At 39.4% G+C, this 19190-nt stretch overlaps 1 protein-coding gene across 3 annotated transcripts in view; it reads left to right on the plus strand.

Annotated features, from left to right (window-relative positions):
- The window catches only part of LOC135378148 (kinase D-interacting substrate of 220 kDa B-like), a 116791-nt gene that overhangs the window by 40135 nt on the left and 57466 nt on the right, over positions 1-19190 (plus strand). For 2 of the 3 annotated variants that reach the window (XM_064611057.1, XM_064611058.1), the window contains exons 2-3: positions 16263-16376; positions 18293-18391. In XM_064611057.1, the coding sequence (XP_064467127.1) occupies positions 16263-16376; positions 18293-18391 (213 nt within the window). Of the gene's footprint in view, positions 1-16028; positions 16182-16262; positions 16377-18292; positions 18392-19190 lie in introns of those variants that run through there. The other variant, XM_064611059.1, reaches the window with a different exon arrangement.

The following is a 19190-nucleotide window of genomic DNA, read 5'->3' on the forward strand; positions in this document are numbered from 1 at the left end:
AGTAAACGAAGATATCCAGAGACGGAAGAGGAAAACTTTTTATATTTTGTCTGTTTCGTCTTCCTCCGTGTCCGCTGTCTCTGGGTTTCTTCGTTTAGTGATAGGTGAACATAGCTAAATATATCAGCCCAACATGTCAGCTAAAAACATCAGCTAAACATACCAGCTACAGATATTAGCTAAACATATCAGTTAGATATCAGCTAAACACAGCTAGACATAATTGACGGAAGGGAAAGTGCGCAGACTAGATGGTGTATGAGTAAACGAAGTATTCCAGAAACGGAAGAGGATGACTCTATATTTTGTCTGTTTCGTCTTCCCCCGTGTCCGCTGTCTCTGGGTTTCTGCGTTTAGTGATACCTGAACATAGCTAAATATATCAGCTGAACATGTCAGCTAAACATATAAGCCAAAACATCAGTTTAACATAGAAGCTAAGCCATCAGCCAAACCTATCAGCTAAAACATAGCAAGGCATAATTGACGGAAGGGAAAGTGCGCAGACTAGATGGTGCATGAGTAAACGAAGAAATCCAGAGACGGCAGAGGAAAACTTTTGATATTTTGTCTATTTGTTTTTCCTCCGTGTCCCCTGTCTCTGGGTTTCTTCGTTTAGTGACAGGTGAAGAGAGCTAAATATATCACCTCAACATGTCAGCTCAACATGTCAGCTCAACATGTCAGCTCAACATGTCAGCTAAACATGTCAGCTCAACATGTCAGCTCAACATGTCAGCTCAACATGTCAGCTCAACATGTCAGCTCAACATGTCAGCTCAACATGTCAGCTCAACATGTCAGCTCAACATGTCAGCTCAACATGTCAGCTCAACATGTCAGCTCAACATGTCAGCTCAACATGTCAGCTAAACATATCAGCTAAACATATAAGCTAAAACATGAGCTAAACATATAAGCTAAGTATATTAGCTAAAGATATCAGCTAAACATGCCTAGGCATAATTGACGAAGGGGAAAGTGCGCATACTTAATGGTGCATGAGTTTTCGAAGTATTCCAGAAACGGAAGAGCTTTTGCTATTTTGTCAGTTTCGTCTTCCTCCGTGTCCGCTGTCTCTGGGTTTCTTGTTTTAGGTGAACATAGCTAAATATATCAGCTCTACATGTCAGCTAAAATATCAGCAAAACATATAAGCTCAAACGGCAGCTAAACATATAAGGTAAAACGTCAGCCAAACATATCAGCTAAAACATCAGCTAAAACATCAGCTAAATATATCAGCTAAAACATCAGCTAAACATATCAGCTAAAACATCAGCTAAAACATCAGCTAAACATATCAGCTAAAACATCAGCTAAACATATCAGCTAAAACATCAGCTAAACATATCAGCTAAACACATCAGCTAAACACATCAGCTAAACATATCAGCTAAACATATCAGCTAAAACATGAGCTAAACATATGAGCTAAAACATCAGCTAAACATATAAGTTGTAAAATCAGCTAAGTATATCAGCTACATTTCGGCTAAACATATAAGTTGTAAAATCAGCTAAGTATATCAGCTACATAGCGGCTAAACATAGCTAGGCATAATTGACGGAAGGGAAAGTGCGCAGACTAGATGGTGCACGAGTAACCCAAGTATTCCAGAAACGGAAGAGGAAACCTTTTGATATTTCGTCTGTTTCGTCTTCCTCCGTGTCCGCTGTCTCTGGGTTTCTTCGTTTAGTGATAGCTGAACATAGCTAAATATATCAGTTCAACGTGTCAGCTAAACATCTAAGCCAAAACATAAGTTTAACATATAAGCTAAAACATAAGCTAAACATATCAGCTAAAACATAGCAAGGCATAATTGACGGAAGGGAAAGTGCGCAGACTAGATGGTGCATGAGTAAACGAAGAAATCCAGAAACGGAAGAGGAAGGCTTTTGATATTTTGTCTGTTTCGTCTTCCTCCGTGTCCCATGTCTCTGGGTTTCTTCGTTTAGTGATAGCTGAACATAGCTAAATATATCAGCTAAACATGTCAGCTAAACATATAAGCTAAAACATCAGCTAGACATAGCAGCTAGATATCAGCTGAACGTAGCTAGGCAAAATTGATGGAAGGCAAAGTGCGGAGACTAGATTGTGCATGAGTAAACGAGGAAATTCAAAGACGGAAGAGGAAGACTTTTGATATTTTGTCTGTTTCGTCTTCCTCCGTGTCCCGTGTCTCTGGGTTTCTTTGTTTAGTGATAGCTGAACATAGCTAAATATATCAGCTCTACATGTCAGCTAAAATATCAGCTAAACATATAAGCTAAAACGTCAGCAAAACATAAGCTAAAACGTCAGCTAAACATATAAGCTAAAACGTCAGCTAAAACATCAGCTAAAACATATCAGGTAAAATACCAGCTAAACATATGAGCTAAAACATCAGCTAAACATATGAGCTAAAACATCAGCTAAACATATGAGCTAAAACATCAGCTAAACATATCAGCTAAAACATTAGCTAAACATATCAGCTAAAACATCAGCTAAACATACCAGCTAGATATCAGCTTAACATAGCTAGGCATAATTGACGGAAGGGAAAACGCGCAGACTAGATGGTGCATGAGTAAACGAAGAAATCCAGAGACGGAAGAGGAAAACTTTTGATATTTTGTCTGTTTGGCTTTCCTCCGTGTCCCCTGTCTCTGGGTTTCTTCGCTTAGTGATAGCTGAACATAGCTAAATATATCAGCTCAACATGTTAGCTAAAAATATCAGCTAAACATATAAGCTCAAACATCAGCTAAACATCAGCGAGATATCAGCTAAACATAGCTAGGCATAATTGACGGAAAGGAAAGTGCACTGACTAGATGTTGCATGAGTAAACGAAGAAATCCAGAGACGGAAGAGGAAGACTTTTGATATTTTGTCTGTTGCGTCTTCCTCCGTGTCAGCTGTCTCTCGGTTTCTTCGTTTAGTGATAGGTGAACAAAGCGAAATATATCCGCTCTACATGTCAGCTAAACATATGAGCTAAAACATCAGCTAAACATATGAGCTAAAACATCAGCTAAACATATGATATAGAAGATCAGCTAAACATATTACCTAAAACATCAACTAAACATATAAGCTTAAACATCAGCTAAACCTATAAGCTGTAAAATCAGCTAAGTATATCAGCTAAATATCGGCTAAACATAGCTAGGCATAATTGACGGAAGGGAAAGTGCGCAGACTAGATGGTGCATGAGTAAACGAAGAAATCCAGAGACGGAAGAGGCAGACATTTGATATTTCGTGTTTTTCGTCTTCCTCGGTGTCCCCTGTCTCTGGGTTTCTTCGTTTAGTGATAGGTGAACATAGCTAAATATATCAGAACAACATGTCAGCTAAAACATCAGCTAGACATATAAGCTAAAACATCAGCTTAGCATGTCAGCTAAACATATCAGCTAGATATCAGCTTAACAGAGCTAGGCATAATTGACGGAAGGGAAACTGCGCAGACTAGATGGTGCATGAGTAAACGAAGAAATCCAGAGACGGAAGAGCAAAACTTTTGATATTTTGTCTGTTTGGTTTTCCTCCGTGTCCCCTGTCTCTGGGTTTCTTCGTTTAGTGACAGGTGAACATAGCTAAATATATGAGCTCAACATGTCAGCTAAACATATAAGCCAAAACATCAGTTTAACATATAAGCTAAAACATCAGCTAAACATATCAGCAAAAACATAGCTAGGTATAATTGACGGAAGGGAAAGTGCGCAGACTAGATGGTGTATGAGTAAACGAAGTATTCCAGAAACGGAAGAGGAAGACTTGATATTTTGTCTGTTTCGTCTTCCTCCGTGTCCGCTGTCTCTGGGTTTCTTCGTTTAGTGATAGCTGAACATTGCTAAATATATCAGCTCAACATGTCAGCTAAACATATAAGCCAAAACATCAGTTTAACATATAAGCTAAAACATCAGCTAAAACATCAGCTAAAACATCAGCTAAACATATCAGCTAAAACATCAGCTAAACATATCAGCTAAAACATCAGCTAAACATATCAGCTAAAACATCAGCTAAAACATCAGCTAAACATATCAGCTAAACATATCAGCTAAACACATCAGCTAAACACATCAGCTAAACACATCAGCTAAACACATCAGCTAAACACATCAGCTAAACACATCAGCTAAACACATCAGCTAAACACATCAGCTAAACATATCAGCTAAACATATCAGCTAAAACATCAGCTAAAACATCAGCTAAACATATGAGCTAAAACATGAGCTAAACATATGAGCTAAAACATCAGCTAAACATATAAGTTGTAAAATCAGCTAAGTATATCAGCTACATATCGGCTAAACATATAAGTTGTAAAATCAGCTAAGTATATCAGCTACATAGCGGCTAAACATAGCTAGGCATAATTGACGGAAGGGAAAGTGCGCAGACTAGATGGTGCACGAGTAACCCAAGTATTCCAGAAACGGAAGAGGAAACCTTTTGATATTTCGTCTGTTTCGTCTTCCTCCGTGTCCGCTGTCTCTGGGTTTCTTCGTTTAGTGATAGCTGAACATAGCTAAATATATCAGTTCAACGTGTCAGCTAAACATCTAAGCCAAAACATAAGTTTAACATATAAGCTAAAACATAAGCTAAACATATCAGCTAAAACATAGCAAGGCATAATTGACGGAAGGGAAAGTGCGCAGACTAGATGGTGCATGAGTAAACGAAGAAATCCAGAAACGGAAGAGGAAGGCTTTTGATATTTTGTCTGTTTCGTCTTCCTCCGTGTCCCATGTCTCTGGGTTTCTTCGTTTAGTGATAGCTGAACATAGCTAAATATATCAGCTAAACATGTCAGCTAAACATATAAGCTAAAACATCAGCTAGACATAGCAGCTAGATATCAGCTGAACGTAGCTAGGCAAAATTGATGGAAGGCAAAGTGCGGAGACTAGATTGTGCATGAGTAAACGAGGAAATTCAAAGACGGAAGAGGAAGACTTTTGATATTTTGTCTGTTTCGTCTTCCTCCGTGTCCCGTGTCTCTGGGTTTCTTTGTTTAGTGATAGCTGAACATAGCTAAATATATCAGCTCTACATGTCAGCTAAAATATCAGCTAAACATATAAGCTAAAACGTCAGCAAAACATAAGCTAAAACGTCAGCTAAACATATAAGCTAAAACGTCAGCTAAAACATCAGCTAAAACATATCAGGTAAAATACCAGCTAAACATATGAGCTAAAACATCAGCTAAACATATGAGCTAAAACATCAGCTAAACATATGAGCTAAAACATCAGCTAAACATATCAGCTAAAACATTAGCTAAACATATCAGCTAAAACATCAGCTAAACATACCAGCTAGATATCAGCTTAACATAGCTAGGCATAATTGACGGAAGGGAAAAAGCGCAGACTAGATGGTGCATGAGTAAACGAAGAAATCCAGAGACGGAAGAGGAAAACTTTTGATATTTTGTCTGTTTGGCTTTCCTCCGTGTCCCCTGTCTCTGGGTTTCTTCGCTTAGTGATAGCTGAACATAGCTAAATATATCAGCTCAACATGTTAGCTAAAAATATCAGCTAAACATATAAGCTCAAACATCAGCTAAACATCAGCGAGATATCAGCTAAACATAGCTAGGCATAATTGACGGAAAGGAAAGTGCACTGACTAGATGTTGCATGAGTAAACGAAGAAATCCAGAGACGGAAGAGGAAGACTTTTGATATTTTGTCTGTTGCGTCTTCCTCCGTGTCAGCTGTCTCTCGGTTTCTTCGTTTAGTGATAGGTGAACAAAGCGAAATATATCCGCTCTACATGTCAGCTAAACATATGAGCTAAAACATCAGCTAAACATATGAGCTAAAACATCAGCTAAACATATGATATAGAAGATCAGCTAAACATATTACCTAAAACATCAACTAAACATATAAGCTTAAACATCAGCTAAACCTATAAGCTGTAAAATCAGCTAAGTATATCAGCTAAATATCGGCTAAACATAGCTAGGCATAATTGACGGAAGGGAAAGTGCGCAGACTAGATGGTGCATGAGTAAACGAAGAAATCCAGAGACGGAAGAGGCAGACATTTGATATTTCGTGTTTTTCGTCTTCCTCGGTGTCCCCTGTCTCTGGGTTTCTTCGTTTAGTGATAGGTGAACATAGCTAAATATATCAGAACAACATGTCAGCTAAAACATCAGCTAGACATATAAGCTAAAACATCAGCTTAGCATGTCAGCTAAACATATCAGCTAGATATCAGCTTAACAGAGCTAGGCATAATTGACGGAAGGGAAACTGCGCAGACTAGATGGTGCATGAGTAAACGAAGAAATCCAGAGACGGAAGAGCAAAACTTTTGATATTTTGTCTGTTTGGTTTTCCTCCGTGTCCCCTGTCTCTGGGTTTCTTCGTTTAGTGACAGGTGAACATAGCTAAATATATGAGCTCAACATGTCAGCTAAACATATAAGCCAAAACATCAGTTTAACATATAAGCTAAAACATCAGCTAAACATATCAGCAAAAACATAGCTAGGTATAATTGACGGAAGGGAAAGTGCGCAGACTAGATGGTGTATGAGTAAACGAAGTATTCCAGAAACGGAAGAGGAAGACTTGATATTTTGTCTGTTTCGTCTTCCTCCGTGTCCGCTGTCTCTGGGTTTCTTCGTTTAGTGATAGCTGAACATTGCTAAATATATCAGCTCAACATGTCAGCTAAACATATAAGCCAAAACATCAGTTTAACATATAAGCTAAAACATCAGCTAAACAAATCAGCTAAAACATAGCTAGGCATAATTGACGAAAGGGAAAGTGCGCAGACTAGATGGTGCATGAGTAGACGAAGAAATCCAGAGACGGAAGAGGAAAACTTTTGATATTTTGTCTGTTTGGCTTTCCTCCGTGTCCCCTGTCTCTGGGTTTCTTCGTTTAGTGATAGCTGAACATAGCTAAATATATCAGCTCAACATGTTAGCTAAAAATATCAGCTAAACATATAAGCTCAAACATCAGCTAAACATCAGCGAGATATCAGCTAAACATATAAGCTCAAACATCAGCTAAACATCAGCGAGATATCAGCTAAACATAGCTAGGCATAATTGACGGAAAGGAAAGTGCGCTGACTAGATGGTGCATGAGTAAACGAAGAAATCCAGAGACGGAAGAGGAAGACTTTTGATATTTTGTCTGTTTGGTTTCCCTCCGTGTCCCCTGTCTCTGGGTTTCTTGGTTTAGTGATAGGTGAACAGAGCTAAATAGATCAGCTCTACATGGCAGCTAAAATATCAGCTAAACATATAAGCTAAAACGTCAGCTAAACATATAAGCTAAAACGTCAGCTAAACATATAAGCTAAAACGTCAGCAAAACATATAAGCTAAAACGTCAGCAAAACATATAAGCTAAAACGTCAGCAAAACATATAAGCTAAAACGTCAGCTAAACATATAAGCTAAAACGTCAGCTAAACATATCAGCTAAAACGTCAGCTAAACATATCAGCTAAAACGTCAGCTAAACATATCAGTTAAAACATCAGCTAAACATATCAGTTAAAACATCAGCTAAACATATCAGTTAAAACATCAGCTAAACATATCAGTTAAAACATTAGCTAAACATATCAGCTAAAACATTAGCTAAACATTACAGCTAAAACATCAGCTAAACATACCAGCTAGATATCAGTTTAACATAGCTAGGCATAATTGACGGAAGGGAAAACGCGCAGACTAGATGGTGCATGAGTAAACGAAGAACTCCAGAGACGGAAGAGGAAGACTTTTGATATTTTGTCTGTTTGGTTTTCCTGCGTGCCCTGTCTCTGGGTTTCTTGGTTTAGTTATAGGTGAACAGAGCTAAATATATCAGCTCTACATGGCAGCTAAAATATCAGCTAAACATATAAGCTAAAATATCAGCTAAACATATAAGCTAAAACGTCAGCTAAACATATAAGCTAAAACGTCAGCAAAACATATAAGCTAAAACGTCAGCAAAACATATAAGCTAAAACGTCAGCAAAACATATAAGCTAAAACGTCAGCAAAACATATAAGCTAAAACATCAGCTAAACATATCAGCTAAAACATCAGCTAAAACATCAGCTAAAACATCAGCTAAACATATCAGCTAAAACATTAGCTAAACATATCAGCTAAAACATTAGCTAAACATATCAGCTAAAACATTAGCTAAACATATCAGCTAAAACATTAGCTAAACATATCAGCTAAAACATTAGCTAAACATTACAGCTAAAACATCAGCTAAACATACCAGCTAGATATCAGCTTAACATAGCTAGGCATAATTGACGGAAGGGAAAACGCGCAGACTAGATGGTGCATGAGTAAACGAAGAACTCCAGAGACGGAAGAGGAAAACTTTTGATATTTTGTCTGTTTCGTCTTCCTCCGTGTTCCCTGTCTCTGGGTTTCTTCGTTTAGTGATAGGTGAACAGAGCTAAATATATCAGCTCTACATGTCAGCTAAAATATCAGCTAAACATATAAGCTAAAACATCGGCTAAACATATAAGCTAAAGTTATTAGCTAACATATCAGCTAGATATTAGCTTAACATATCTAGGCATAATTGACGGAAGGGAAACTGCGCAGACTAGATGGTACATGAGTAAACGAAGAAATCCAGAGACGGCAGAGGAAAACTGTTGATATTTTGTCTGTTTGGTTTTCCTCCGTGTCCCCTGTCTCTGGGTTTCTTCGTTTAGTGATAGGTGAACAGAGCTAAATATATCAGCTCTACATGTCAGCTAAAATATCAGCTAAACATATAAGCTAAAATATCAGCTAAACATATAAGCTAAAACGTCAGCTAAACATATAAGCTAAAACGTCAGCTAAACATAACAGCCAAAACATCAGCTAAACATATCAGCCAAACATATAAGCTCAAACGTCAGCAAAACATAAGCTAAAACGTCAGCTAAACATATAAGGTAAAACGTCAGCCAAACATATCAGCTAAAACATCAGCTAAATATATCAGCTAAACATATCAGCTAAACATATCAGCTAAACACATCAGCTAAACACATCAGCTAAACACATCAGCTAAACATAGCAGCTAAACATAGCAGCTAAACATAGCAGCTAAACATATCAGCTAAACATATCAGCTAAGCACATCAGCTAAACATCAGCTAAACATATGAGCTAAAACATGAGCTAAACATATGAGCTAAACATATGAGCTAAAACATCAGCTAAACATATAAGTTGTAAAATCAGCTAAGTATATCAGCTACATATCGGCTAAACATATAAGTTGTAAAATCAGCTAAGTATATCAGCTACATATCGGCTAAACATAGCTAGGCATAATTGACGGAAGGGAAAGTGCGCAGACTAGATGGTGCACGAGTAACCCAAGTATTCCAGAAACGGAAGGGGAAGACTTTTGATATTTTGTCTGTTTCGTCTTCCTCCGTGTCCGCTGTCTCTGGGTTTCTTCGTTTAGTGATAGCTGAACATAGCTGAATATATCAGTTCAACGTGTCAGCTAAACATCTAAGCCAAAACATACGTTTAACATATAAGCTAAAACATAAGCTAAACATATCAGCTAAAACATAGCAAGGCATAATTGACGGAAGGGAAAGTGCGCAGACTAGATGGTGCATGAGTAAACGAAGAAATCCAGAAACGGAAGAGGAAGGCTTTTGATATTTTGTCTGTTTCGTCTTCCTCCGTGTCCCATGTCTCTGGGTTTCTTCGTTTAGTGATAGCTGAACATAGCTAAATATATCAGCTAAACATGTCAGCTAAACTTATAAGCTAAACATATAAGCTAAAACATCCGCTAAACCTATAAACTGAAGCTATTAGCTAACATATCAGCTAGATATCAGTTAAACATAGCTAGGCATAATTGACGGAAGGGAAAGTGCGCTGACTAGATGGTACATGAGTAAACGAAGAAATCCAGAGACGGCAGAGGAAGACTTTTGATATTTTGTCTGTTTGGTTTTCCTCCGTGTCCCCTGTCTCTGGGTTTCTTCGTTTAGTGACAGGTGAACAGAGCTATATATATCACCTCAACATGTCAGCTCAACATGTCAGCTCAACATGTCAGCTCAACATGTCAGCTAAACATGTCAGCTAAACATGTCAGCTAAAACATGAGCTAAACATATAAGCTAAAGATATTAGCTAACATATCAGCTAGATATCAGCTTAACATAGCTAGGCATAATTGACGGAAGGGAAACTGCGCAGACTAGATGGTACATGAGTAAACGAAGAAATCCAGAGACGGCAGAGGAAAACTTTTGATATTTTGTCTGATTGGTTTTCCTCCGTGTCCCCTGTCTCTGGGTTTCTTCGTTTAGTAATAGGTGAACAGAGCTAAATATATCAGCTCTACATGTCAGCTAAAATATCATCTAAACATATAAGCTAAAACGTCAGCCAAACATATAAGCTAAAACGTCAGCAAAACATATAAGCTAAAACGTCAGCAAAACATAAGCTAAAACGTCAGCAAAACATAAGCTAAAACGTCAGCTAAACATATAAGCTAAAACATCAGCTAAACATATAAGCTGTAAAATCAGCTAAGTATATCAGCTAGATATCGGCTAAACATAGCTAGGCATAATTGACGGAAGGGAAAACGCGCAGACTAGATGGTGCATGAGTAAACGAAGAACTCCTGAGACGGCAGAGGAAGACTTTTGATATTTTGTCTGTTTGGTTTTCCTCCGTGTCCCCTGTCTCTGGGTTTCTTCGTTTAGTGACAGGTGAACAGAGCTAAATATATCACCTCAACATGTCAGCTCAACATGTCAGCTCAACTTGTCAGCTCAACTTGTCAGCTCAACATGTCAGCTCAACATGTCAGCTCAACATGTCAGCTAAACATGTCAGCTAAACATGTCAGCTAAAACATGAGCTAAACATATAAGCTAAAGGTATTAGCTAACATATCAGCTAGATATCAGCTTAACATAGCTAGGCATAATTGACGGAAGGGAAACTGCGCAGACTAGATGGTACATGAGTAAACGAAGAAATCCAGAGACGGCAGAGGAAAACTTTTGATATTTTGTCTGATTGGTTTTCCTCCGTGTCCCCTGTCTCTGGGTTTCTTCGTTTAGTAATAGGTGAACAGAGCTAAATATATCAGCTCTACATGTCAGCTAAAATATCATCTAAACATATAAGCTAAAACGTCAGCCAAACATATAAGCTAAAACGTCAGCAAAACATATAAGCTAAAACGTCAGCAAAACATAAGCTAAAACGTCAGCAAAACATAAGCTAAAACGTCAGCAAAACATAAGCTAAAACGTCAGCTAAACATATAAGCTAAAACGTCAGCTAAACATATAAGCTGTAAAATCAGCTAAGTATATCAGCTAGATATCGGCTAAACATAGCTAGGCATAATTGACGGAAGGGAAAACGCGCAGACTAGATGGTGCATGAGTAAACGAAGAACTCCTGAGACGGAAGAGGAAAACTTTTGATATTTTGTCTGTTTTGTCTTCCTCCGTGCCCGCTGTCTCTGGGTTTCTTCGTTTAGTGATAGGTGAACATAGCTAAATATATCAGCTAAACATATCAGCTAAAACATCAGCTAAACATATCAGCTACAGATATTAGCTAAACATATCAGCGAAAGATATTACCTAAAGATATCAGCTAAAGCTTTAGCTAAACATATAAGCTAGATATCAGCTAAACACAGCTAGACATAATTGACGAAAGGGAAAGTGCGCAGACTAGATGGTGTATGAGTAAACGAAGTATTCCAGAAACGGAAGAGGATGACTTGATATTTTGTCTGTTTCGTCTTCCCCCGTGTCCGCTGTCTCTGGGTTTCTTCGTTTAGTGATAGTTGAACATAGCTATATATATCAGCTAAACATGTCAGCTCAACATATAAGCCAGAACATCAGTTTAACATATAAGCTAAACCATCAGCCAAACATATCAGCTAAAACACAGCTAGACATAATTGACGGAAGGGAAAGTGCGCAGACTAGATGGTGCATGAGTAAACGAAGAAATCCAGAAACGGAAGAGGAAGGCTTTTGATATTTTGTCTGTTTCGTCTTCCTCCGTGTCCCCTGTCTCTGGGTTTCTTCGTTTACTGATAGCTGAACATAGCTAAATATATCAGCTCAACATGTCAGCTAAACATATAAGCTTAAACATCAGCTAAACCTATAAGCTGTAAAATCAGCTAAGTATATCAGCTAAATATCGGCTAAACATAGCTAGGCATAATTGACGGAAGGGAAAGTGCGCTGACTAGATGGTGCATGAGTAAACGAAGAAATCCAGAGACGGAAGAGGGAGACTTTTGATATTTTGTCTGTTGCGTCTTCCTCCGTGTCCGCTGCCTCTGGGTTTCTTCGTTTAGTGATAGGTGAACATAGCTAAATATATCCGCTCTACATGTCAGCTAAACATATCAGCTAAACATATAAGCTAAAACATGAGCTAAACATATAAGCTAAATATATTAGCTAAAGATATCAGCTAAACATGCCTAGGCATAATTGACGAAAGAGAATATACGCATACTTGATGGCGCATGAGTTAACGAATTATTCCAGAAACGGAAGAGGAAGACTTTTGATATTTTGTCTGTTTGGTTTTCCTCCGTGTCCCCTGTCTCTGGGTTTCTTCGTTTAGTGATAGGTTAAGATAGCTAAATATATCAGCTCAACATGTCAACTAAAAATATCAGCTAAACAAATAAGCTAAAACATCAGCTAAACATATGAGCTAAAACATGAGCTAAACGTATGAGCTAAAACATCAACTAATCAACTAAACATATAAGCGAAAACAGCTAAAATATATAGCTAAATATCAGCTAAAAATATCAGCTAGGTATAATTGACGGAAGGGAAAGTGCGCAGACTAGGTGGTGCATGAGTAAACGAAGAAATCCAAAGACTGAAGGGCAAGACTTGATATTTTGTTTGTTTCGTTTTCCTCCGTGTCCCCTGTCTCTGGTTTTCTTCGTTTAGTGATAGCTGAACATAGCTAAATATATGAGCTCAACATGTCAGCTAAAGATGTCAGCTAAAGATGTCAGCTAAAGATGTCAGCTAAAGATGTCAGCTAAAGATGTCAGCTAAAGATGTCAGCTAAACATATCAGCTAAAAATATCAGCTAGATATCAGCTAAACATAGCTAGGCATAATTGACGGAAGGAAAGTGCGCAGACTAGATGGTGCATGAGTAAACGAAGAAATCCGAAGACTGAAGGGGAAGACTTGATATTTTGTTTGTTTCGTCTTCCTCCGTGTCCCCTGTCTCTGGTTTTCTTCGTTTAGTGATAGCTGAACATAGCTAAATATATGAGCTCAACATGTCAGCTAAAGATATCAGCTAAAAATATCAGCTAGATATCAGCTAAACATAGCTAGGCATAATTGACGGAAGGAAAGTGCGCAGACTAGATGGTGCATGAGTAAACGAAGAAATCCAAAGACTGAAGGGGAAGACTTTTGATATTTTGTCTGTTTCGTCTTCCTCCGTGTCCCCTGTCTCTGGGGGAGGGGGATATAGGTTTATTGCAAAACAAAACAGAAAAAAAAAAGACGAAAGAGGTGAAAGGTTAGCCTGGCTCCAGCAGCCGACTTGCTATTCCCGTTTACAAAAGGAAAAGGAAAAAAAGGAAAAATAAAGAGAAAGAAGAAAAAAGAAAGAGAAATCGAAAAGAGGGAAAGAAGAGGCGCAGTCACAGGCTCAGCGCGAGCCCTGTGTCAGTAAGGAAGCGTACGAGTTCCCTTCCGACGCGCCACTGAATGGGGCGTTGCAGAGGGCCCAGTAGCGTTGCCAGCGTGACCTCCCTGAGCCCTAGGGCAGCTAGCCGCTCCATCAGAGTGGCACGGGGAGCGGCGAACAGGCCTGTCTCTGGGTTTCTTCGTTTAGTGATAGCTGAACATAGCTAAACATGTCAGCTAATATATTTAGCTTATATGTAATATAATAACCAAATAAATATATATATTACAAACATATTATTTTATAACAAAATTAATATATATAACCAAAGATGGTTCTATTTTCATTGTATTTTTCTTCTAAACGGTAGTGCTTTTTTGCTTGCATTATACTAATTGAAACACGGACTTTCATTTGAGAGCAACTTGTTTTTGCATTTTAGTACCTATACGCTGTGCAAGTGCGTCTCTGCGCATGAGAGGAGGTAGTGAGAGGGAAGAGGGAGGGCGCCGCCTTAGCCAATGGGGCTTCCCGAGTGGAGTAACCGGGAGAGGAGATATGCGCAGAACGCTCGGTTACTTGCAGAGGGAGAACGGACAAAAGCAAGGTGTCAACCTTATTTCTGTACGTCTTTGTACTTTTTTTCCCCTTGCCGTGGATATGCTTTTTTTCTTCTTCTTTTTCCTTTTTTACGGCTTTGGCGTAAATACACCAATTCATCTGGCCACCATAGCAACACTAGTATGCTGCAGCTCTATATAATGGCATCACTGCATCAGCGAAGTGGAAGGGAAGATTCACTGGCTCGATCGAAGTTAAGAATGGACTAAGGCAAGGCTGCCCCATATCACCTATACTCTTCAACCTATACATCGACAAGCTAGAAGAAAGACTCAAGACGTCGGGCATGGGAATAAAACTAAACTATTGGGAAAATGGGACACAACAGGTGCTGACAATCCCTGGACTTCTATACGCAGACGACCTTGTGCTGATTTCGGAAGAAAAGAAAGAGTTACAGGAGATGCTAAATCAATGGGGAAATTTTGCGGAGGAGAGCGGTCTGCAGTTTAACACAAAAAAATCGGCCATACTGAGTTGGGATGAAAAGGACGACGGACTAGAACTCACTGTTCAGGATACCATACCAGGCCATACCATACCAGGAAACGTACACCTACCTCGGCATCGACATAGCAACTACACAGACCAGCCTCCAAGATTATGAGAAAAAAATACGAGCAAAAGCACAGCCGGCAATCGGGTACCTGAACAGGGTGGCACAATGGAGTTTCCACTATCCATTGGTGGTACGAGAAATATGGAAAACAGTGGTAGTCCCCACAATTACATATGCCAATGGAGAAGCCTGCATATATACTCAAACACAAGAGAATTTCTAGAGCGCAAACAACGAGAGATAGGAAGAATGGCCCTAAGAGGCCACAGCACAGTACCGAACGAAATAGTAACGGGTGACCTAGGAATCTCCACTTTCGAAGCCAGAGAAGCATATATAGCAAACTAACATATGAAAGCCGGTTAATAGATATGGAAGAACAAAGATGGCCAAGAATAATATACAAGATTACAATTCTGATGGGAATGCCGACTAGATGGAATTTGAGAACTCGGAAATTGGAATACATTGCGGCAGTAGACAGAGAGGCTTGGAGAAGGAGAATGGAAGAAAAACCAGCACTTGAGACATACAGAAAGGAGAAGACTACAAGAAGTAATGCAATCGGGCTGTACGATAATTCCCAAGAAAGTGGCCGTCAGTTCGAGGCAAGCGGAGGGGTTCTACGAACGAGAGAATGGCGGAGCAAGTTCGAGGACATAGATAAGCATTGCCAGCTATGTAAAGGAATCGTAGAAAACACACGACATGTGATACTGGAGTGCGCGGTCCTGGGTGGAAAAAGAACATGCTCGCTAGAGGAAGCCCGCGGTTTTACGACGGAAACGGAGAAGATACAGAGGTAGCAATAACCAAACGCCGATTGAAACAATGGTCGGTAGATAACCGACAGGAGCATAGCAGACAGAACCGGAGGAATACAGGCGATGCAAAAGCAGACGATACAACGGGACCCCTCATCCCAAGAGAAAAGACGGACGAGACATCAGCACCACCAGCGGGGATAGAGTTGAAAGGAAAGACAAGAAAGGACACGTCTACTACTGCAACTAATTAATGACAGAAGAGAAACGAAGCAAAGAATATCCGACACGTCCTCACATTTAAAGCTGGACCCTCGTTCCAAAAAGGCCCACCAGGGGTGCCCCTACACTACACCCCAGTTTCGTTTTGCGCCATGCCTACATGATGGCGGATGACGCGCGTCAGTAGTCATGAGATGTGTTATACTTATTTCGGTACGGCACAGGTCATTCTATGTGGAAAGGTGATGATAAGCCAAATGAAAAGCAAGTTCTGCACTACAACATCCCTTCCGATCTGAAGGTATTTGTTGAGAAGTATAGACGGTTGTATGCAAGTAGCCGCACAACACATTATATTTCTTTCCTTGCAACTCTGTTTCAGGGTACAATGTCGACTGCCTTTACGTGCACTGTGGCGTTCATAAACGCTGGCGATGTACAGTCTCTTCGGAGCTCTTTAGATTCTAAATTAGTGAGCCCAGACGAAAAGGACGAGGTAAGACTACGAGCCCATCCGCGCTCAGTGTTATCTTTTGTAAGTTGACACGATGTCTAAATGCACTGTGCGTATATCCTATCTACTCATGTTTGGAAGTGTTTCTGGTGACCTGAAGAACCGGAATATAGGTCTATGAACGAGCAGTAATGGCAGTAAAAAATAGAAAACGTGAGAAAAAGATCCTGCGTGTTTTCCCTGTGTTTCACATTTGACTTACGTCGGCGCCTAAGGGAATATCTTGTTTCGTACACACAAGATATTTTCCCAACACCGCCCCCCCCCCCCACAAAAAAAACAACAACAAAAAAAAAAAAACAGCCAGAAAAGCAGCAAAATATATGGGTGTCACACCTCTGCAGGACACCAATGCCTGAGAAAAATCCTGGGAATATCCCTGCATGCAAATGGAGCATGCTCATCTAGTATTGAAGTGCTTGTGTGACACTAGGCGATGAGGCTACTACATTCTACACAGGTGTGCATGTTGGACACAGCTTTCTGTGCTCTAAAGTGCTGGGAATACCTGTGGAATACTTTTCTCGAACTCAGGTTTGCACCTCCTGCATCTGCTTATTATTGGAAATTGCACTATTCTTCTCCGAAGTAATTTCTGAGGGAAGACTATTTCATACAGCATGCGGAACTCTCAGCATCTATTAACTTCCATACGTGCCGTATCCAGCATTTTTGAAGACCAGTGCTGTGTAAATCTGTCGTAGATGGCATTGTGAAAGGGTAATCTTTTCTAGTTATTTCTGTGGAATAATGCCCGCCTGTAGAATAGAAGGTGAGAAATAAATTAGTTTCGGTACTGTTCATCCAGAAAATAATTGTACGTGTCAACTAATAGACAATATGGGCAACAATGTGGAAAATTTTGACATCACTGGCGATGAAAGTGACATGGCATATGTGTGTCATTATTGAAATAAGTACGTCAATGAGTAAAAAAAGAGGTGGTATGTGAGTTACAAGCACTATTACTTCCATCGAAATTTTTAAAAATCTTTCCGAAAGTTCTAGACAAAACAGAAGTAAACATTCCTCCTTCGAAACTTCCGGTATCTGTCTGCACTTGAGGGAAACAGATCCAAGTGAGAAGGAACAGGGGCCAATGCCAAGAGAATTCAACTTGACGAACGCTTACTGGCAGTCCCAGGACCAGTCAAAAGTGATGCCATTTCGAATAAGTGATGTGAGCGGTGGGGTCAGAAAATCCACAGATGAACCAGCAAAAACAAGAGCAGAGACATAAACCGGAGGTGCATGCCTTTCAAGCGGCTTAATTGAGTGGCCACATATTACCACATTTTACACCACATACCCCCTTGAAATGTCAAAATTTATACAACAGAATTGATTAGAGAATGTGAAGTGCCATTCTTTGTTATAGTATAACATTTCTAGACTTGTTAACTCCCAGGAAGTTAGTAACAGAATATTGTTTTTTGCAATCATACCAGTGACATAAATGTCCAATCATTGGCAGTGTAAATAAGAAAAAATTGCTCCCCTTTCCTCTATTTCATGGTGCCTCCTTCATAGCCATTGATGGTTGACACTAACGGTCTAAAGTAGTTATGAGTTGCGCCATTTTGTTATTTTCGAAATGTGCACAAAAATGGTAATCCTTATAACTTATAAGGAGATACATTTGATTGTTTAGCTTAAAATTAACTGCTAAAGAGTCAGAATCTCTCAGGATATGGAAATTCTGATAAATAGTCATGTCACTCTACCCAAACATAAATGATGCAGGTGCACAACCCTTGCAATAATGTCATTGTCTGTTTGATGTGATTTCAAGTACAGTGCTATTTTGAAGCCGAAATGTGTCTACTTATCTAGTGCACTTGAGACAAATGCATTAAGTTGTGGAACGAATAATATTCATGGTTTTATACACATTACAGAATGGACAGACACTCTTGATGATAGCTGCACAATGTGGTCAGCTTCCTATAGTGGAGGAGCTAATCAGACAAGGTTGCGACATCCACCTTGAAGATTTGGTATGCACAAACTCTAGAGAAAAGAATCAGTATAGCTGTAACTGGTCCAGCTCTGTAATTAACTTGAACCTGAGTGCTTGTTTGCAGTTATACATTGCTCTAGTCGTTTTTTGGCAGTGAGAAATGAAATATTCTTTGCAAATGGAAATTGTTTTGATGAGGCTATAGGTTAAGATTCTGATACCCTTTCAGGTATGTCGAGTATTGCATCGTACAAGCAATATGCTGTAGAAGCAGCTTTCGGTGGGATCACTTAATAGTCCTGCCTCGCTTATCTGTAACTTATTTAACTGGAAATCTTGTTATCCACTCTGAGTGATCGGGAACAAACTTGCTAACATTGGTGTTTTCTCCGGTTATCTGGAATTCATTATCCATATCCGGATGTGAAGTATTAGAAGCAGTATTTGAGAACCAGTGTCATTCTTATTTGCTCATAAGGAAACGTGTCAACGGCCTCTGTCCTTGGCATTTGCTGATATTGCCATTGACCTGGAACAACGTCGCCTCCTACATAAGCCTTCTGTCCTACTCTTTGACCCCTTTTTGGTCAGAGGTCAGTCATTGGAGGCTGGTGTCAACAGACAGTAGTGATGCCTCTCGGGAAGCACAAGAGGTGTCTCATTCCTACTGAGCATAAAAAGTCTATATATGAACGTCAGCTATCCAAACCATGTGAAAGTATTTCTAGCCTTCAAGCCTAGCCTAGGGAAGCACAGGGTGTTGACATCAGAAAGTCCACAATCTCCGACATTCTGCGGGAAAAATCTAAAAAGGTCTAAATTTTCTGAAGCATTTC

This window comes from Ornithodoros turicata, chromosome 1 (genome assembly GCF_037126465.1).
Source record: "Ornithodoros turicata isolate Travis chromosome 1, ASM3712646v1, whole genome shotgun sequence".
Classification (NCBI taxonomy): Eukaryota; Metazoa; Arthropoda; class Arachnida; order Ixodida; family Argasidae; genus Ornithodoros; species Ornithodoros turicata.